Raw genomic sequence first — 19,670 nt, forward strand, 5'->3', positions numbered from 1 at the left:
TACACACACATATACATGTATACATATGCACATATTATTTGTGCTTTCTTAGGCAAAATTTTCTGTAATAAATTATATGAATATATATTTTCAAATAATAAAAATTCTTAAAAAAAATTCTATTTATGATTTCTTTGCAATCTAGCCTATCTTTAAGGTTTTTTTCTTACATAAAGTTTTAATTGTGATTTTTAACTCTTTCTGGTAGGATTGTTTTACTTAACATCTTTTGTCACTTTTTTATTATGTTGTCTTTTATATACAGCCTGATAAAAATATGTGATGATGAGGCGCCTGGGTGGCTCAGTCGGTTAAGCGTCTGCCTTCGGCTCAGGTCATGATCCCAGGGTCCTAGGATTGAGTCCCACATCGGGCTCCCTGCTCAGCAGGGATCCTGCTTCTCCCTCTGCCTCTGCCTCTCTCTCTCTCTCTATCTCTCATGAATAAATAAATAAATAAAATCTTTAAAAAAAAATATGTGATGATTTTTCATCTGTGTATTTGTTAATAAAAGTTATCTGTTTTCAGAGAGTGATATATAGCTTCATTCTTATCATTAGTTGGAGATAAATTTAAAATTTTTAAAATACGTCTTTATATATGCTTTTAAAAATTTGCTTTAGGTTATGACTAATATACAATAAGATTTTATTACACAATTTAAGAGAAAATTGTTTAAAATCAAATTCACTGTGTAGTCTGAAGTTGCAAAGTTGATGGATTATAGAGGTTTTTTTTTGTTTTTTTTTGTTTTTTTTTTAAAGATTTTATTTATTTATTTGAGAGAGAGAATGAGATAGAGACAGAGAGAGCATGAGAGGGGGGAGCATCAGAGGGAGAAGCAGACTTCCCGCTGAGCAGGGAGCCCGATGTGGGACTCGATCCCGGGACTCCAGGATCATGACCTGAGCTGAAGGCAGTCGCTTAACCAACTGAGCCACCCAGGCGCCCCGGATTATAGAGTTTTAATCTATGTAGAATAATTTGCAGTTTTGCTCTAGTACTTCTCATTAGAGGACCTCTGCAGCTTCATTTTCTTGAAATGTAGCTACATTTTCTAATATTTCCAATATTTCAAGTTCTCCTGAGTTCTCTTATCATTGCCTAATTTTTTTCTTACAATATATGGATTTGATTAAGAGTATTCAGAATGTTTTTATTGTCATGTTATTGGTCTTAATGATTTCCAGAGTAAATAGATTTTTAAAAGTGCTGATTATACTCCTTTAATGTAACAACCAACACATATATTTTAACTGTCTGTATAAATTTAAAATAATTTCCATGTAGATGTATTTTGTGTATGTTTCTGAGCAGGATGTTTAAAGTAATAAGGAATTATATTAATTCTGGGAAATAACTGACAGATATTTTTTTGGGGCGCCTGGGTGGCTTAATCGGTTAAGCGTCTGCCTTTGGCTTAGGTCAGGATCCCAGGGTCCTGGGATTGAGTCCCACATTGGGCTCCCTACTCAGCAGGGAGTCTGCTTCTCCCTCTCCCTTGCCCCTCTCCCTGCTTGTGCTCTGTCTCTCTCTCTCTCTCAAATAAGTAAAATCTTGAAAAAAAATACATATTCATAAAGCAAAAAAGCCTTTTCTATTATCAGTTGTCTTTAAACTATGCTATTAGTAGATAGATTTTCTATAAAATTGTGTACACCATAGCTGTTGAAAGTTGAACTATTACATGAAGTTTTGCATCAGGTATTAGTGTTTATGTTGTGTCAAAATTATGATGGTGGTTTTACTTCATTTAAAGAAGAAAGAACTTGGGGCATCTGGGTGGCTCAGTTGGTTAAGCATCTGCCTTTGGCTCAGGTCCTGATCCTAGGGTCCTGGGATTGCTCTCCCTCTGCCCTTTCCCCCAGCTCGTGCTCACTCTCTCTTTCTCTCATATAAATAAATAAAATCTTTAAAAGAATAAAGAAGAAAGAACTTAATACTTAAAACCAGTATTCTGTTGGTTTTGAAATTTGAGTCATGATTGTATAGGCTAACTTTTAAAAAGAGAAATCTACATAGGATGTCTTAATGTTTTGGAAATGTAAAATGTTAAACTTAACAATCAGTGACAGTACGACATTTGTTAGTATAGAGTACAGTATGTATCTGAAGTAAAAAAACAAAAAACAAAAAAACCTGTTAGCTTTAAGTAATTTCTTTGGGATGAGGGTCCGGTGATGCTAATATAAAGGAGCTAGATATGGTGCCCATTTTATTTCTGACTTAATATTTCTATTTTAGCTATTTAGACTTTCTTCAATTCTGTGAATGAGATACAGGACTAAACTAATAACATTAGTTAAAATGATCATAGAAATCATTTCTATTTCAACTACTTTTGTTTTGAAATTAGAGTGAAGAAACTTAACATTATATAATTAAATTCTGTTAATATTTACTTTTGGCCATGAAGTATATGATTGAGATTTTTTTCTTTCTGATGGCGGTCATTTAGGAATCAGCATTCTGGAAGGATTGATATAGCTTTGCATTTTTCGTCCTAGTAGTGACAAACTAGCTACTGTACACTCATGGAGTATGGTACTTGTCACTGACGGCCTGTCTGTGACAGAGAGCCTATAGACTGACATAAAGTGCAGCCTGTTGTGAACTCCTAAGTGAGTCTGCCAAAAACTCAGCAGACAGAACTAATTGGGGAGAAAAAGGATTTTTGTGCCCTCTTCTCTTTCTTTCTATTCTTTTTTGTTTTATAAGACAGATATTGTTAAAGTAGCTCATTTATTTAAGATTTGTCTGCCTCTCTTTTCTCATCGCATGGATCATTTTTTAACTTAAAGTCTTGCACTGCAGGTCGTTAAGCACTTCCACATGGAGGCTGGCACAAGACCAAGCTCAGGACACGCAACTCATAACAGTTGATGAAAGATTGGTAAGAATTTTCTATTATATGCTGTTATGATTCTGCCTTCAGGGTTCTTTTTGTACAATAGCTTTTCAGAGTGGTGTTTTTGCTTCTTCCAGGTGAGTGATTTGAATTTGAATTTCTAGATTGTATATAAATTTTAAGAGAAAATATTCATCACAAAAAGATAATTTGTGTTAAGCATTATACACAAATATTAAGTCATATGCAGATATTAAGAGATTAAAATTACAAAAGGCTTCATTTTGGGGGTGTTTATAAGTCAGAACATTTTAAATTAATGAATATGAATTAAACATTAATATGAATATAAATATAAATATAGTTTTTTATTTTCTCACTATACTCCTGTTTAAGTTGTAAGACACTAAACTTAAGTATATTGGGTTTTTATGGAACCAATTATTGTTGTTACTGTATGTATATATGTGTGTGTACACACACATTACATTTCTCCATTATGCATGAGAGATTACAACTAGCAACAAATAAATAATATTCTGTTAATCAGTAGCAGATAGAATTATGGTAACCATCACTTAAAAATTTTTTCTATGTGTGATGTTACTTTAGATGCAGTTTATTATTTATGCTTATATTGTAAAATAGCATATAAATTTTGTAATGTCTAAGACTTGTAAAAATGTGTAATAGTATAAGCGTGCTTTTTCATTTTTTATCTGGTTTACCATTATCAAATGTATGGGTGTGTTTCTTAACCACTCTTCTTCCAGTTTTACATTCTTTTATCATTCAGTTTTGACTCTGTAAGCATAATTTAAAGAATAGATCACACTTAAAGATCTAAACACTGTTTATACCACTAAAGATATAAACAGATATATAAATAGTTAAAGTAAACAGACAGACAATGGATAGGTAGTTTGGAAAACTCCGATCTTATGCTTAAAGCTGGTTGGTTTTATCTTTAAACTGTCTCTTAGATCTGCTTGCTGACATTGCCATCATCCTAGTCTAGGCTACCATCATCTTTCACCTAGATTGCTGCAGTAGTTTTTGAATTGATCTCTATAGATACTTTAATTGTCCTTTAATTCATTTTCCAAAGGATAAACAATAGTCATTAAACGCTGGTTTTTTCACTTCTTGTGTAAGATCCGTTGGTTTTCTTACTGACCTAAAAGTAAACCTTAAAATCCTTACATGGTTTTTGAGGTTTTGGATGATTAAAGTCCTCCCTTCCTCTCTAGGTTAATCTTATACCACTGTGTTTTATACACTGTGCTCCAGCCACACCAAGCCTGGAACTTGCTGTTCCTTTCCCTGCTTCAGGGCATTCACATTGCAGTTCACTCTGCCTAGATGGTTTTCACCAATCCCCTAGCTCTTATCCAGGGACCTTCTACTTATTCTTCAAAAGTTGATCAACACCATTTGCTTAGTCAAGTATAAAAATGAGACAAGTATGTGTGTAAGAGGAGGATGATTTCCATATACCATGCGTTCATTAATTAATGTACTATTTTAATTTTTCCAGTGACCCATGTTTTACACCCCAAGAGATTGCCTTCTTGTTCTAGTATTGTGGGGTTTATTCTTCACAAGATTTTCAACTTTTATAGAGTTTATTAGTAATGCTTCTAAGTTGTCTTCTTTCTAGTTTGAAGAATAAGTGAGGTAGCAATCCATGTCTCTAAACAAGGTGCTGTGAGTCATATCAGAGAGGTATACAGACTGCTTTGCGTTTTATTTTTTATCTCATTAAATCAGTTGTATACTTTCAATGAATTTTGTTGCCCTGTATAGATTTTTCCTAGCTTTGTTATGTCTTTCTTGAAGTGTATTAGTCAAAATGTCTATTCCAGCTGAAATCAATTCAAGTCTTATTTACAAATTATTCATAGTTACTGAAGAAATATTTAAACAGGTACTGAAACCCGTAGGTAATTTTCAAACATGAGTTTTATTTTTATTTATTTATTTATTTTAAAGATTTTATTTATTTATTTGACAGAGAGAGACACAGCAAGAGAAGGAACACAAGCAGGAGGAATAGGAGAGGGAGAAGCAGGCTTCCCTCTGAGCAGGGAGCCCGATGTGGGGCTTGATCCCAAGACGCTGGGATTATGACCTGAGCCGAAGGCAGCCACTTAACGACTGAGTCACCCAGGTGCCCCTCAAACATGAGTTTTAGCCATTCATTTAGGTTTATATTAAAATGCAAATATTAGATAATCAAATAGGTAACATAATGTCGATAGGGTTTTCAGGTCTTCTTATTCCCACACACTACCTACTGGGTGAAAGGTTCAGTTGATAATATATTGACAAGACAAGTGGCTGAAGGGTACTTCCAGAAATATTGAGCAACTGAAGTTGATTATATTTGCATTTTGAACAAGAATTATTCTAAAAATACATAGTAACCTCCCCCTCCCCCTGCCCCTTATCCACAGGGGATTTGTTCCAAGACCCCCAGTGGATTCCTGAAGCCACAGATAGTACCAAACCCTATATATGCTATGTTTTACCTGTGCATACATACCTATGATAAAGTTTAATTTACAAATTAGGCACAGTAAGAGATGAACAACAACAATAGTGAGATAGAATCATTATAACAATATACTCTAATAAAAGTTATGTGAATGTGGTCTCTCTTAAAATATCTTATTGGCCTGTACCCACCCTTCCTGCGATGCTGTGAGGTGAGAAAATGCCTACGTGACGGGATGAAGTCGGGAATTACGTAGGCACTGTGACATAGCGTTTGATATATTTTCAGATACATATGTTAGAAGGAGAATCATTAGCTTCCAGACCATGGTTGACTATGGGTAACTGAAACTGCAGAAAGTGAAACCGTGGATTGGGTGGTGCAGGAGTGGGGGATCTACTGTATATCAACATTAATGATAAAAATACTTCAAAATGTGAAGTAAACATAAGTATTTTAGAAGGAGATGTGGAAGCAGCATTTTAACATCATTATTATGTAACGTAAACCAATTTATTAGCTAAGAATACTATTTTAATTACTCAACACTAGGTTACTATTACATTTGTACCTGAAATTGGATAAAAGCTAGTATCTTAATTGTAAGGTAAGGGATTTGGCCATTATCATGATCTGTATTGGATATTCTTACATAATGCATTAAAATTAATATAGGTGATGCCTCTTACAGCCCAGGGCTTAAGCACGTGGACTAAACTTAGTTGGGGATAAAGTTTTGTTATTATTGGAAAATGGGTCCCAGGAATGTAAAACCAGAGGATAACTTTAGATGTTACATAGTTATATTTACTGAATCCAGTTATTTTTCATTTAAAAGATAGTTCAACTTTTTATTCAAGAGAAATTTTATGGGGAAATCCAATAAGTAATTAACTAGATAAAAGATGAACTGCTGGAGGGTGAAGGTTAGGAACATGAAGGAAGACTTGTAAGCCTTCTCCAAGACAGTCTTCTTGGGGGACTTTATAGAGTGAGAGTTAGAAAGATAATTTAATCTTCTGTCCTTTTTATTAGACTGAACAACTTGTTCTCAAACTTATGTTTAAAAAATTTCCAGTTAACTGGTTCTCATTTCTTTTGAGGCTACTCTTTATATTACTAATCAGCTCTAATTATTAGAAAGCTATTTCTTACTGAGAAATAAATAGTCTTTTCAACAAATGAAGATGGAACAGTTGTATTTCCAAATGTAAAACAAAACAAAAACCTTCATCCATACTTCGTACCATATGCAAAAACTAACTCAAAGTTTTAAATGTAAACTCATAGTTCTAAATGTAAAACTAAAAACTATAAAACTTCTAGAAGAGAATGTAGGACAAACTTTGTAATTTTGGGTTAGACATGTATTTTATTTTATTATTATTTTATAAAGATTTTATTTATTTGAGAGTGAGTGAGCGAGCAAGAGAGAGCACAAGCTGGGGGAGGGGCAGAGGGAGAGGGAGAAGCAGACTCCCCGCTGAGCAGGGAGCCCAACGTGGGGCTTAATCCTGGAACCCTGGATCATGACTCAAGTCGAAGGCAGACACTTAACCAACTAAGCCACCCAGGCGCCCCTTAGACATATATTTTATAGATACAAAGCAAAGTGTAATCCATTTTTTAAAAAACTATAAAGTTGGGGGGTGCTTGGGTGGCTCAGTCGGCTAAGTGTCTGACTCGATCTCCGTTCAGGTCTTGATGTTAGGGTCATGAGTTCGAGCCCCACATTGGGCTCCACGCTGGGTGTGGAACCTACTTTTTAAAAAAAATTAAGTTGGGTTTCCTTACAGTCAAGAGTTTCTGCTCTTTGAAAGATTGTTAAGAGAATGAAAAGACAGGGCACAGATTAGGAGAAAATATTTGCAAAACACATATCTGATAAAGGAGTTGTATCCAGAAAATCAACAACACTTACAACTAAATAATATGATATTAACTCAAATAAAAATGAGCACTTTACCCAGAAAATATTCAGATGGCAAATGAGCGTATGAAAAGATGCTCAACATCATTAGTGATTATGGAAATGAATATTAAAACTACACTGAGATACCACTGCACATTTATCTGAATGGCTTGAAAAAATTGACCATACCAAGTGCTAGCAAGGATGCAGAGCTACTGGAACTGTCATAGAGTGCTGGTGGGAATGCAAAATGACAGCCATTTTGGAATATAGTGTGGTAGTTTATTATAGAGTTAAATATATACTTACCATATAACCTAGCAGTCTCACTTCTCAGTATTTACTCAAGTGAAATGAAATCTTACGTTCACACTGAATCCTGCATGCAAGTGTTTTTAATAGCTTTATTCATAATTCCAATAACTGAAAACACTCCAGCTATACTTCAGTACCTCTATATAGTAAACTTTTACTCACCAATTAATAACAAATCTGGATGAATCTCCAGTGCGTATATTAAGTAAAAGAAACCAGACTCACAGGCTACCTACTGTATGATTCCATTTATTTGACATTCTAGAATAGGCAAAACTCTAGGGACAGAAAATTGATCACTGTCAAGGTTGGATGTAGGAAGCAGAATATACTAAAAAGGGCATTAGGAAATTTGGGAGGGTGATATAACTGTTCTGTATCTTGATTATGGTGTTGATTCTTTTTTCAAAACCCTTATTTTTGTTTTTTAGAGATTTTATTTACTTGGGAGAGAGAGAGTAAGCACAGAGGGAGAAGCAGAAGCAGCCCCCTGCTGACCAGGGAGCCCGATATGGGGCTTGATCCCAGGACCCTGGGATCATGACCTGAGCTGAAGGCAGACGCTTTATTGACTGAGCCACCCAGGGGCCCCACAAAACCCTTATTTGTATTCATTTGTTTAAAAAAACCATAGAACTGTAAGCTTTAAAGGATAAATTTTTTTTATTTATGAATTACATCTCAGTTTTTTAAAAGGGGGAAGATTGTTCCTTAATTTGGTGTTAATCTGCTTCCTTTTTTTTTTTTTTTTTAAGATTTTATTTATTTATTTGAGAGAGAGAGAGATAGTGAGAGAGAGCTCGAGCAGGGAGGAGAGAGATAGGCAGGCTCCCCGCTGAGCAGGGATCCCGATGCAGGGATGGATCCCAGGACCCTGGGATCATGACCTGAGCTGAAGGCAGATGCTTAACCGACTGAGCCACCCAGGTACCCCTAATCTGCCTTTTTTTTTTTTTAAGTTATTTATTTATTTATGAGAGAGAAAGAGAGAATGCGTGCGCATGTGAGCAGGGGGGGAAAGTAGAGGGAGCCGGAGAAGCAGGCTCCCAGCTGAGCAAGGAGCCCGATGTGGGGCTTGGTCCCAGGACCCTGGGATCATGACCTGAACTGAAGGCAAACTCTTAACCAACTGAGCCACCCAGGTGCCCCGCTAATCTGCTTCTTTATAAGTAATATCCATTGGTTCAAGGTCTGCCCTATTATAGAGGACATGACATTTTCTACATGATGGCCTTCTGTGTGTTTGAAAACAGCTCTTTGGTCATCCTAACTAAGTGGTTCTCAAAGAGTGGTCTGGGCAGGATGGAGGTGGGGGGTGGCCCAAGACCCTCGTAAGAGTCCATAAATCAGACTATTTTAGAAAATTATACAAATGTGTTGCCATTGACATTTAAGTTACAAAAGCAATTTTTTTTTAAAGATTTTATTTATTTAATTGACAGAGAGAGAGAGAGAGAGACAGCATGAGGGGAACACAAATAGGGGGAGTGGGAGAGGGAGAAGCAGGCTTCCCACCGAGCAGGAAGCCTGATGTGGGGCTCGATCCCAGGACCTTGGGATCATGACCTGAGCCGAAGGCAGTCGCTTAACCAACTGAGCCACCTAGGTGCCCCCAAAAGCAATTTTGGTACATCTGTGCTGCTATTCATTTTATTCTTCACCTTCTTGCATTCGTGATTAAAAAAAGTACAGTTTCACTTAATGTCCTTGATGAATCAGCAAAAATTATTAATTTAAAAAATTTCAGTGCTGCATAAACATCTTTTTATGTTCCGTGTAACAAAACAGAAATCATATGCATAAAACACTTTTGCTGCATACTGAAGTACCGCAGTTGTCTCAAGCAAAACACCTGTATGGTTGAGTTGCTGTTGCAAACCAAATTTAGCCACATTTTTCGTGGAACACCTTTTAAGTGAAAAAACAGTAACAGATGACAGACAAATGATGGTTATTCAATTTTCAGTACATGGCAGACATTTTCTCAAAAACTAACTTCAAGGAAGTGTTGCTAATATAAACTGCAAGATTTCAAGTGAAAATTAGAATTTTTGTAAAACTTGATTCTACCACTTAATCTGATTGAGCTTGACATCTTTCCAATACTTAAAGACTGTTCTAATAGGATTGGTGGGGTATTAATGAATGTGATTTTTAAAATATTGTGTAATGAAATATGCTAACAATTGGAAGATGTGCATACCTCTCTGAAATAGTATTTTCCATACGACCAATGTATGATATTATAAAATCATGCATGGGTAAAAGTTTCATTTAAAGTGCAAGAAAGAACAATGAATTTAATGTAACTGGTTTGAAAATATTAAGGCTATTAAAATATTGCTCCCTTTTCTAATTACATATCTGAGGATGGATTTTCTTCATTTATTGAAACCAAGACAACTTAGCACAACAGTTTGAATTCAGGAACAGATGTTAGAATTCAGCTGTCTTTTATTAAGCTAGATATTAGAGATTTTCAAAAATGCAAATCATTGCCACTCTTAGTTTTTGAAAACGTTATTTTTCATTATGTTATTTATGTAGATACATAATCGGTTTATTTTAAATTAAGTATATATTTACATTTTTCTCCATTTTAATTTCTTATATGGTAAATATCTATAGATATGTCTCATATAAATAAAACCTCATTGGAGTCTCAGTAATTTTTAAGCATATAAAGGAGTCCTGAGGCCAAAATGTTTGATAATCATTATCCTAAGTCTTCTCTTTTCTGGGTTAAACATCCCCAGGGCTTTGATTCATTTCACATGAGTTCCAGTTAATTCATCATCTTGATTACCTTCCAAGTTGACCAAATCCCTTTTAAACGTTGTTGCCAGGATTTCTTATGATACTCCAGAGGTATGGTGCAGGGTATGGCAGGGATTATTACCTCTATTCCTTTTAATCTCAGCAGTTCTAGTAAAGCAACGTAAAATTTAGGTTCTCATACTTCTTCCTTAATGTGGATTTCATGGAGAGCTAAAACCTCAGATCCTTTTTTATTTGTACTGTTATCAAGTCATGTTTCATTTCTTTCATCTTAAATATGTGCTCCTTTTATTTTTTAACTGTTATTCTTAGATTAGCTCAAACAGCATGTTCATCAAATGAAGCTTATCACATCTGACAGGCCGAATTTAATAAAATGTTTTATTCTGGGCATCAGTTGTATATTGACAACATGTTTTCTGTTTTTTTTTTTTTTTAAGACATAGAACGTAGAGGGGGTAAATCTGCCTGGCATTTTCTTTCTTTTTTTTTTTTTTTTTTAAAGATTTTATTTATTTGACAGAGAGAGACACAGCGAGAGGGGGAACACAAGCAGGGGGAGTGGGAGAGGGAGAAGCAGGCTTCCCGCGGAGCAGGGAGCCCGATGCGGGGCTCGATCCCAGGACCCTGGGACCATGACCTGAGCCGAAGGCAGACGCTTGACGACTGAGCCACCCAGGCGCCCAACCTGCCTGGCATTTTCTAATGTAAAGAATCTATTCCCTAATTTTAGAACTATATACAGTGTTGACGTACTAGAGAACAAATCTTCAGAGAATAAAATGGCATTCCCTGGATTACTGTTAATAATAATTTTTTTGTCAGAGCACATGGTAGATTTCTAATCGGTCAGTCTTAAGAATGTCTTCTCTTGTGCATAAACTGTCTTTTTCATTTACTAATAAATGAACTAGTAAAATTTTAAATATCAAAAGAGTAGATGACAGTATTTTAAAAATAATCTTGTCCATTTATGTAGAAGCACAGTGTTAAAAAAAAAAAAAAAGCTTTTTGTGGGTTGCACCAGTATCATTTCCAAATATGAAATACTTCCTAAAAATAATAAGTAAAGCTTACAAATGGTTTTTTGGCCCTTAGTTTTTGTTGCAGGAGTTGCTGTGTCATGGAGGTTGGGTGAAGAATGTCTTTGCATTTGTGCAAGAGTAACTTTTTTCTTTTATGCCACCTTAGCTTCATTTCCTTCCAGTACATTTGACGAAAACCTAAGTCCCATGAACATGTTGTCTTTCTGTATTCACTTGGACTACAAAAAGAAGTTAAATTTTCAGTACTCTTTAAAGATTTTGTGTAGGTGCTCCCCCACAAAACAACCAAAACATACATTAAACCTCCATAGGTATATTTTTGATTTGTTTTTTTGTTTGTTTTAATCATTTTTATTACCTCTTTTAAATACCAATTCCTGTTTGTCACAGTTACTTATATTAACTATATACAAAAGTAGAAAAATAACCTCATAATATGTAAGAATTTTCAATTAATAAAAAATGTGAAATGAGCTTTAATTAGTATATTCTGTAAAATTATGTTGGCTGCCATATTTTCTTCATTTTTCATTTATTCAATAAATATTGGGCACTTGTGTGTGCTAGGCATATATGTAAATTTGAATGGCTTGTTTCCTTTTAGGTGCTTATTTGTTTAAAACCTATTAAGTACCACCTATTTTAAATCTTACAAAAGTATTATGGTTATCCATTCATCCTCAGCACAAATGCATATGAAAAAGGAAACTTTATTTAGCAGTCTGTAATACAACTCAAGTTGGTTGAAGGGGAGGGATGAGTATTGTTTCTAAGCTTTTTCTTGAGAAGTTGCAATATACACTATTATTGTAATAAGATCCTAATATATATTTTGTTCATTTTATGTAGTCTGTATTTATATCTTTAAAAATAAGGTGTGCATGTAAAATAGAATCAGTGTTTTGAATGTTACCAATTTGTTATTTTACTACTTGAGGGTTTCTTCCAAAGAACAGTAACACAGCAGCAGTTAAAGCTTTGTTACTTGCTGATAATTTGCTGTATGTAATTGCTATTTGATTAAGTACATGGTATTAGTAGCACAGTCAGTCAACTGGGTGATGATACTGCTGTTTTCGAATGTCTGTTAGCAGCCGCAAGTTATTTAATAGAATTTTTTTTGTCACTTTAATAGGTTTAAAATTTTTTCATTGCTTGAACTTGCTCTAAGAAATTTGTGAAAATGAATGATGTTTTCAAGCCTTCAGAAATGAAACAATTCTTTGCTACACAAGTATTTGTTTTATTTGTTTTTGCTTCCTAACTTATTAAAAGTTTATAGCTGAAAGCTTTTATAAGTCTGCAAACTTGAAATAAAAATCAGTCATTAAGAGGTGGCCAGCACGAAAAGATAAACCTAAGTTAAAGGCTTAGATTTGCTTTGACTGCTTGCTTTTTTGGTGGGGGTGGGGGGTCAGTTTTCTTTTGGTGAGATTACTTTTGGTGCATGGCAGCGCTATCTCTGCTAGATTATTGGAAGGACTAGTGTCTGCAGTTGGGGTTATACAGCCTTCTAGCATCTCAAGTGTCTGTTTTGTCTGGACTTTCCTCACGCAGCATTCTTGTGCAAAAATTTCAAGGCTTTAGTCTGGAGCACTGGGTCAAAGGATATGTCTCTTTGAAGGGTAGACAGGAGTTTTTTATGTTTTATTCACTAAGTAGTATTTCATTTTACATCAAAGAATAGCAGTCTTTGAGAACCTTCCATGGTGGCAGTTTAGCATTTGGTTTTTTTTTTCTTTAAGACTTTCACTAAATATGGAATAATGTTTCTTCGTGTTTTTCAGTCTACAGATGCTTATTTATATTCTTGTATTTAGATAAGACTATTAAAATAAAAAGAGAAAAAGCATTGACTATAAATGTTAGTTTGCAATATAGTTTTATGTTTTAAAAACAACTATAGTTTTTTTGTTTTTTTTTTACAATGTACTTCTTTCTGTGGTTTTACACTACCCATTAGCTACTGAAAAAAATTGTTGAATAACCTTTAAAATTGTAGCGATACTGTTGCTTAAAATTCTAAAGAAGTAATGACTAATGATTCTGGAAGTGTAAATTTTATAATGAAATGGCCATTATTTAATTGGCCTTTTTTCAGGCACTATTTTGTGTGTGTGTGTGTGTGTGTGTGTGTGTGTGAGAGAGAGAGAGAGAGGGAGAGACAGAGAGAGAGAGGAGGGAAAGGGGAAGAAATACTGATTTTGGAAAATATCAAAAACTGTGAAGTAATGAAAAATGTAAAGATTCAGTATGGCTTAGAAGAAATGTTCTTCCTACACATTTGGGATAGGTTAATCAGTAAGTATATTTTGTACCAATAATATTAATCACATAAATGATTGCTTATATGTTTAGAAGGTTATTAAATTGCATTTAATATTCATATCATATGACATACATACCTAAGCATATGGTCTAATATTAAAATAGCTTATTTTTATGTTTATAGATGAAACATGCTCTTAAATTACTGAAAATTTATCTAAATAGAGTCAATTGATCATTTAAAATAGAAATATTTCTACTCTCATTAATATATTAACATATTGATTTTAAAACAACTTCAGTTAACTCTTACATTTATTATTGATTAAAACAAGTCAGATCATTTATTGTTTAGTTATTTTAAATAAAATTATATTAAGTACATAACTTTGTTGTCTGAAACACACTCCCAATTAAAATAAGTTACTTTCACATTATTATCAAATTATATAAAACTTGTACTTATTAAGTACTTACAGAGGAAATAGACATTAATAGTTTTTATATGCGGACAGGAACCATTTAATTTAAAATAGAGAATGATCTTTCTATATTAAAATTGTTTAAGGAACGAAAGATCTTTCCTCTACATTATTCAGCCATCTCTATTATCTGTGATTCTTCAGCAATTAAAGCAGATTTATTTTCCTCTTTGTTCCTACTTGGAATACTTGAACAATGCTGGAGAATTGAACTGACTGGACTGTTTTATCTTTCAAAAGCTTTAAAGTTCTATGTACCAATTAGCAAAATACAGTAAAGGTTTAAACTGTTAATAGCCACAACATCTTTAATGCATAGATCTGTAGTATGCTAGGGCTGTATAACAGTTCTCCATTGTATGTCTCTTTTAAGGAGAGTAACTGTGTCAGTTCTTTTCTTGCTTTACTACCTGCTGTGTATGGAAATTGTGTGTAGTACTTGACACTTGCTTTCACGAATTTAAAATTCTTGCATGTTATTATGTAGGAGCTTTGGCTCTCAAAGTAGAATTGATAATATTTTACTTGTTTGGATTTTGATTAAGATTTCTTGGTCATATTTTAGAGATTATACAGTTTATATATGAAAATACATTATCTGTTTTTCTTTAATGAATTCAAGGTACATAAGCTGTATGTTATCTCCTTGGAAATTGCTTGTCTAATTTTATTCATTTGACTGAATATAATTGGGAGGACTCATCAGTGTTTATATCAAAATATGTAGATACATGATTTATACTGTGTTTGAATATAGGTGGCTTTTTTGATTGTTGGCTTATTTGGTAGTAGAAAGAGTATTTTGTTTTTAGAGTTACTGCTTTTTTAATTGTCCAGCTTACTTGGATAATTTCAAAATTCAAGAATTCATCCAAATATCTGCTTCAAACTTGTTAAAGCCTGATGTTCATCAAATTACAGTAAGTTCTTAAAGAATGCAGAGGTGAGAGGAAGTGAAGAAAATGGGAATAACATCTTTTGGTGGCAGTTACTTTTTTCTTTCATCGCATGTGTCTCAGGGAATAGAATTAGAGCAAAGGAGAATGCAGACCTCAGAATTTGAGACTAGCAAACTATTCTGTTTCTGTGTTCAGGCTTTTTAATTTTATATGATTTAGTCTGTGCTAATTCTAACTCTTTAAAATACCACTTGCAAGCTTGCAAATATCATTCATGTTTTACAAGATGAGGAAGTTTAAAAAAGGGTAGTGATATGGAACCCTTACTGTATGCAGTGTACTGTCCTCACAAAACTCTGCTTCTTCATAAAGCATACTTTTCAAGAGTGTATGAATAGGCTTTTTGTTCCATTCCTGTTTCATGTTTAATACTTCTTTCAGCTTTGAGTATATTGCATATTAGTAATTGAGTAGGTTTTTTTAATTTTAAAGCTTCCACTAAAATAGGTATAAAAAATGATCTTGGCAACACATAGGACATATGTTGGGCTGAGAACGTTAATGTAATTTCGAGAACCGAGGATCTGATTAGTGTACAGATTTGCATCTATTACAGTGATTACTAAGCATATATTGTTATAATTAAAATCTGTCAATTAAAAAGATTTTTAGACCTAATTGAGTAGTTTGAGATTTGACATCCAAGAAATTAAAATAAGGTTCCTAATTTAGTAAACATCATAATGTATTAAATGGCTGAGGTGGCCTGTGCCTAGAGTGTTTAGAGAGTAAAGCTATTCTAGGGCTAGGAGTTTTCTTTTTATTTATTTATTTATTTATTTATCTATTTATTTATTTATTAGAGAGGGAGGCAGAGGGAGGGTCACAGGGAGAGGGAGAGAGAGAATCTTAAGTAGGCTACACCTCCAGCACAGAGTCCCATGTGGGGCTCGATCTCACAACCCTGAGATCATGACTTGAGCCGAAATCAAGAGTTGGGCGCTTAACCAACTGAGCCATACAGGCACCCCTAGGGCTAGGAATTTTTTCTTTCTTTTTTTTTTTTTCAGGAATTTTCAACTATGACAGTCTGTAATTGTTTGTGATGATCCTGCAAGGGATTTTTTTTTTTTATTTGTCTCTTATTTTTAGCATAAAATCTTAACTGTGCTTTTTCATTTGTTTATTCCATTTTTTGAACATATATGTATTTGTGTATATGTGTGTGTGTGTGTGTGTATGTATATGGCACCATTATTGAGCACCTATATATATTATTTGAGCATATAGCTATAAATATGGAACAACATTGTTGCCCTTAAAGCTTATATTTCATGTGTAAGCATATGCCAACTTTCTAAATAATTAAGAAACTTCCATAGATTAATGAATGTTACAGAAAAAGAGCAAGGTGATGGGATAGAGAGTAACTGGGGGGGTTTGGGTAGAATAGGGGTTATTTATAGGGCAATCAAAGCAAGCCATTTTGAGAAGGTACGGTATTTGAACTAAGATCTGAATGATGAGAAGGAGTTAGCTATGTGAGAATCCAAGAAGAACATACCCGGCAGAGGAAGAAGCTCACTCCAAAGTGTAAACCAGCTGGTAGTAGTCAAGAGAGAAAGCTGTGACATAATGAAAAGGGGGAGATTAAACAAAATGAGGTCAAAGAGGTAGGCAGGGATTGGATCAGTACAATTTTTAGGTTGGTGGTAAGAAGTTTGAATTTTTATCTTAATTATAATGGGAAGCCATTTTAGGGTTTTAAGTAGGAAAGTGATTTGATCTGATTTACTGGTCAAAAAAGCATGAGAATTACTTAGCTGTTAATGGTTAAAGATCACGTCAAAGAAGCTCAAAGGAAGTGGTTCATTTATTGCCATTTTTATTTACTCCTATGCCTTTTTTTTTTACATTCATGAAATAATTTTTATAGTTTTCATAAAGTTTCCTACATGAAGTTTTCTACAAGTGATTGAATTTTTAACAGCCATTTTAAAAGATCCTGGTTTTTGTCTTTGCATTTTAGATTTTCTTACATATGGTATAACAATTCAGTGATTCTTCCTATTAAAGAATCTTCTGAATTTGAAATGTTTTTTGTTAAAGATCATATTGGGACCTGAAATAATAAATTTATCTCCTTCCTCTAATTCTCCACTCTCTCTGGCCTGCCCACACTCTCTCCCCGCCCAGTCCCCCCAAAAAAGGGGGAAAAAGTGGAGATCTGTCGTCACTGTGAAGGAAGATAAATTAACTGAGCTGCTGTCCACCAAGTAGGTGCTGACAAAGCTCCACATACATTTAAGCTTCTGTACCTTGCTTCAGCTGGTGGTGTGGGCCAATGGTGATGGTTGTCTGTCTTCATCTTAACTTTGACTCTGCTTCTCTCTCTCTGTGCCATTCCTTTCTCCCTCTTTCTCTCTGCTTTTTGAGATTTGTCTTTCTATCCAGTGTTTGTATAGCTATTTCCCTCTGTCTTTGTGACTCTGTTCATTTTTCTGACTCTGAAGCTGGCAGTCATCTCTCTGACTGTGTTTCCCCTTCACCCCTGTCATTTTCCCATTTCAGCAACTGGCTATAAAGAAATATGGCTTTGGACATTATCATTCTTTTCTTTTTTCCACTCCTTTATGTCTCTTCTACTCTTCTTCTTTTTCCTCCCTTTCTCTCCTCTATTCCACATTTCTGTTACTTTTGTCCTTTTTCTTCTTACTTCTTCTTTCTTCTTTCCTTCTCCTAAAATCCTGGGAGAGCTAAATCAGACCTAGAGAGGAAAGACAGAGATGGCCCTACCCTCTAATAGCTTTTCTTCTCTCATTGCCTTAATTCCCCCTTTGGGAATGTATAGGACTTTTGAAGACATTTACGAACTGGAAAAAGAAACGCCATGATGTGTACATTATATTATTTGAAATTTTCACCCTAGTGAGAGACTTTGGGACACTGGAAAGACTGTGGACTGATTTATAGATACAACATTAGATCTTTAAATCCGTTCTTTTAGCTGTAAGACTTTGAGCAAGTTATTTAACTTCCTTGTCCTCATCTTACAAAATTAAAACACGTTTTCAGATTTGTTTTGGAAGTTAATTGAGAATATCTACATTAAACAAGAGGAGATACAATATCTTATTTATTTCATCAATCAATAAAAGCTCTTTTCCTCCCTCTTTTCCCTCCTATGTGGAGTCATTCGTGTGAAGAGAGAAACAAACTGGAATTATGATTGTTACCGTAACTGAATTTGAAGTAACTGAGATATTCTGTCACATTTCTGCTCAGACACTGAGTGCTAGGGGATCTTGGAGCAAAATATTGACCTCAGTTACAGTGGTCTTAGGTTAATATATCAGTTGTGTTCATTTGTCTATGTATGTGTGTGTGTATTTAATAATTTTTGTTATGTAACTTGCCTTTTTCTAACAGCCTATGGCATTTTACTAAATCATCTTTGATATTACTGTCTCATTAACATAGTTTCTGACAATCAGTTGTGTAGATGTATTGATATATAATTATCGTTTCAATGAGAAATTTCTTTAGTCATTTATAACCTATTTTTAATGGGAATTTTAAACTGTATTACTCCAAAGAAGTTTCTGAAGGCCTTATTCATTTTATTATACATTATATTCAGTCATTAAACTGTATGTAGTTTAAAAACTTTACTAATTTTAACAGTAAAATATACACATTGTAGAAATATTAACCTGGAAATGTAAAAGTACAAAGAAAATGAAAATCATCTTTAATTTCAGTCTTGGTGATATTACTTCATTTTTATATGAATATTTAAGCGCACCAACATCCAGCATATTTATATGTAACACAAATCGTGCTTTATAGTTTGATATCCTGTTTTTTCATTTTATTTACATTATATTGTGAATATCTTTAAAATTATTCAAAGGTATAATTGTAAATGGATATATAGTCTCCCATTGTATGGCTATACCATAATAACATCTATTGTTATACTTCCCATTATTTAAAATTTTTCACCATTATACACAATGCTAGAATGAACAACTTCATACCTAAGTCTAATCTTCTATAACATCTTTATTTTAGGATTGATTCTTTGAGTGGGATTACTAAATCAAAGGGGTTAGTATTAATATTTCAAATATTTTTTGATACCTAAAGATAATTGTTACAGAATACTTCTAGAGGTTTTTACTAATTATATAATTATATTTATATATTTATTATAACTATATAATATATAATATATATTTATTATAACTATATAATATATATATTTATTATAACTATATAATTTTAGGGTTATGCTTCTTCATAGCATGTGCTGTTTTCTTAGCATACATGGTCCAGTTCTATGGATGCCTTTCAGACTCTAGCACATGAATATAACAGATTCTACCTAATATGTCTAAGAATTAGAAAACAATAAAAACACATAATACTTAAATGCATTGAAAATACTTCAGAGTTTAGTACATCCTGAGGATCAACATTATGAAGTTAGCTATCATTGTACTATCAGTTTCTGGATATGCAGGTTGATGAAATTTTTATCATAAATATATATAAAATGCATAGCAGTTAGTACTATTGCTATTACTATTATAATACATATTAACAGAGTTGTTATATATGAA

At 33.7% G+C, this 19,670-nt stretch overlaps 1 protein-coding gene across 1 annotated transcript in view; it reads left to right on the forward strand.

Annotated features, from left to right (window-relative positions):
- NDUFS4 (NADH:ubiquinone oxidoreductase subunit S4) overlaps positions 1 to 19,670 on the forward strand; it is a 112,761-nt gene that overhangs the window by 45,021 nt on the left and 48,070 nt on the right. Inside the window, exon 2 of the mRNA XM_036114468.2 lies at positions 2,815 to 2,893. Coding sequence (XP_035970361.1) covers positions 2,815 to 2,893 — 79 coding nt within the window. The remainder of the gene's footprint in view (positions 1 to 2,814; positions 2,894 to 19,670) is intronic.

This window comes from Halichoerus grypus, chromosome 2 (assembly GCF_964656455.1).
Source record: "Halichoerus grypus chromosome 2, mHalGry1.hap1.1, whole genome shotgun sequence".
Classification (NCBI taxonomy): Eukaryota; Metazoa; Chordata; class Mammalia; order Carnivora; family Phocidae; genus Halichoerus; species Halichoerus grypus.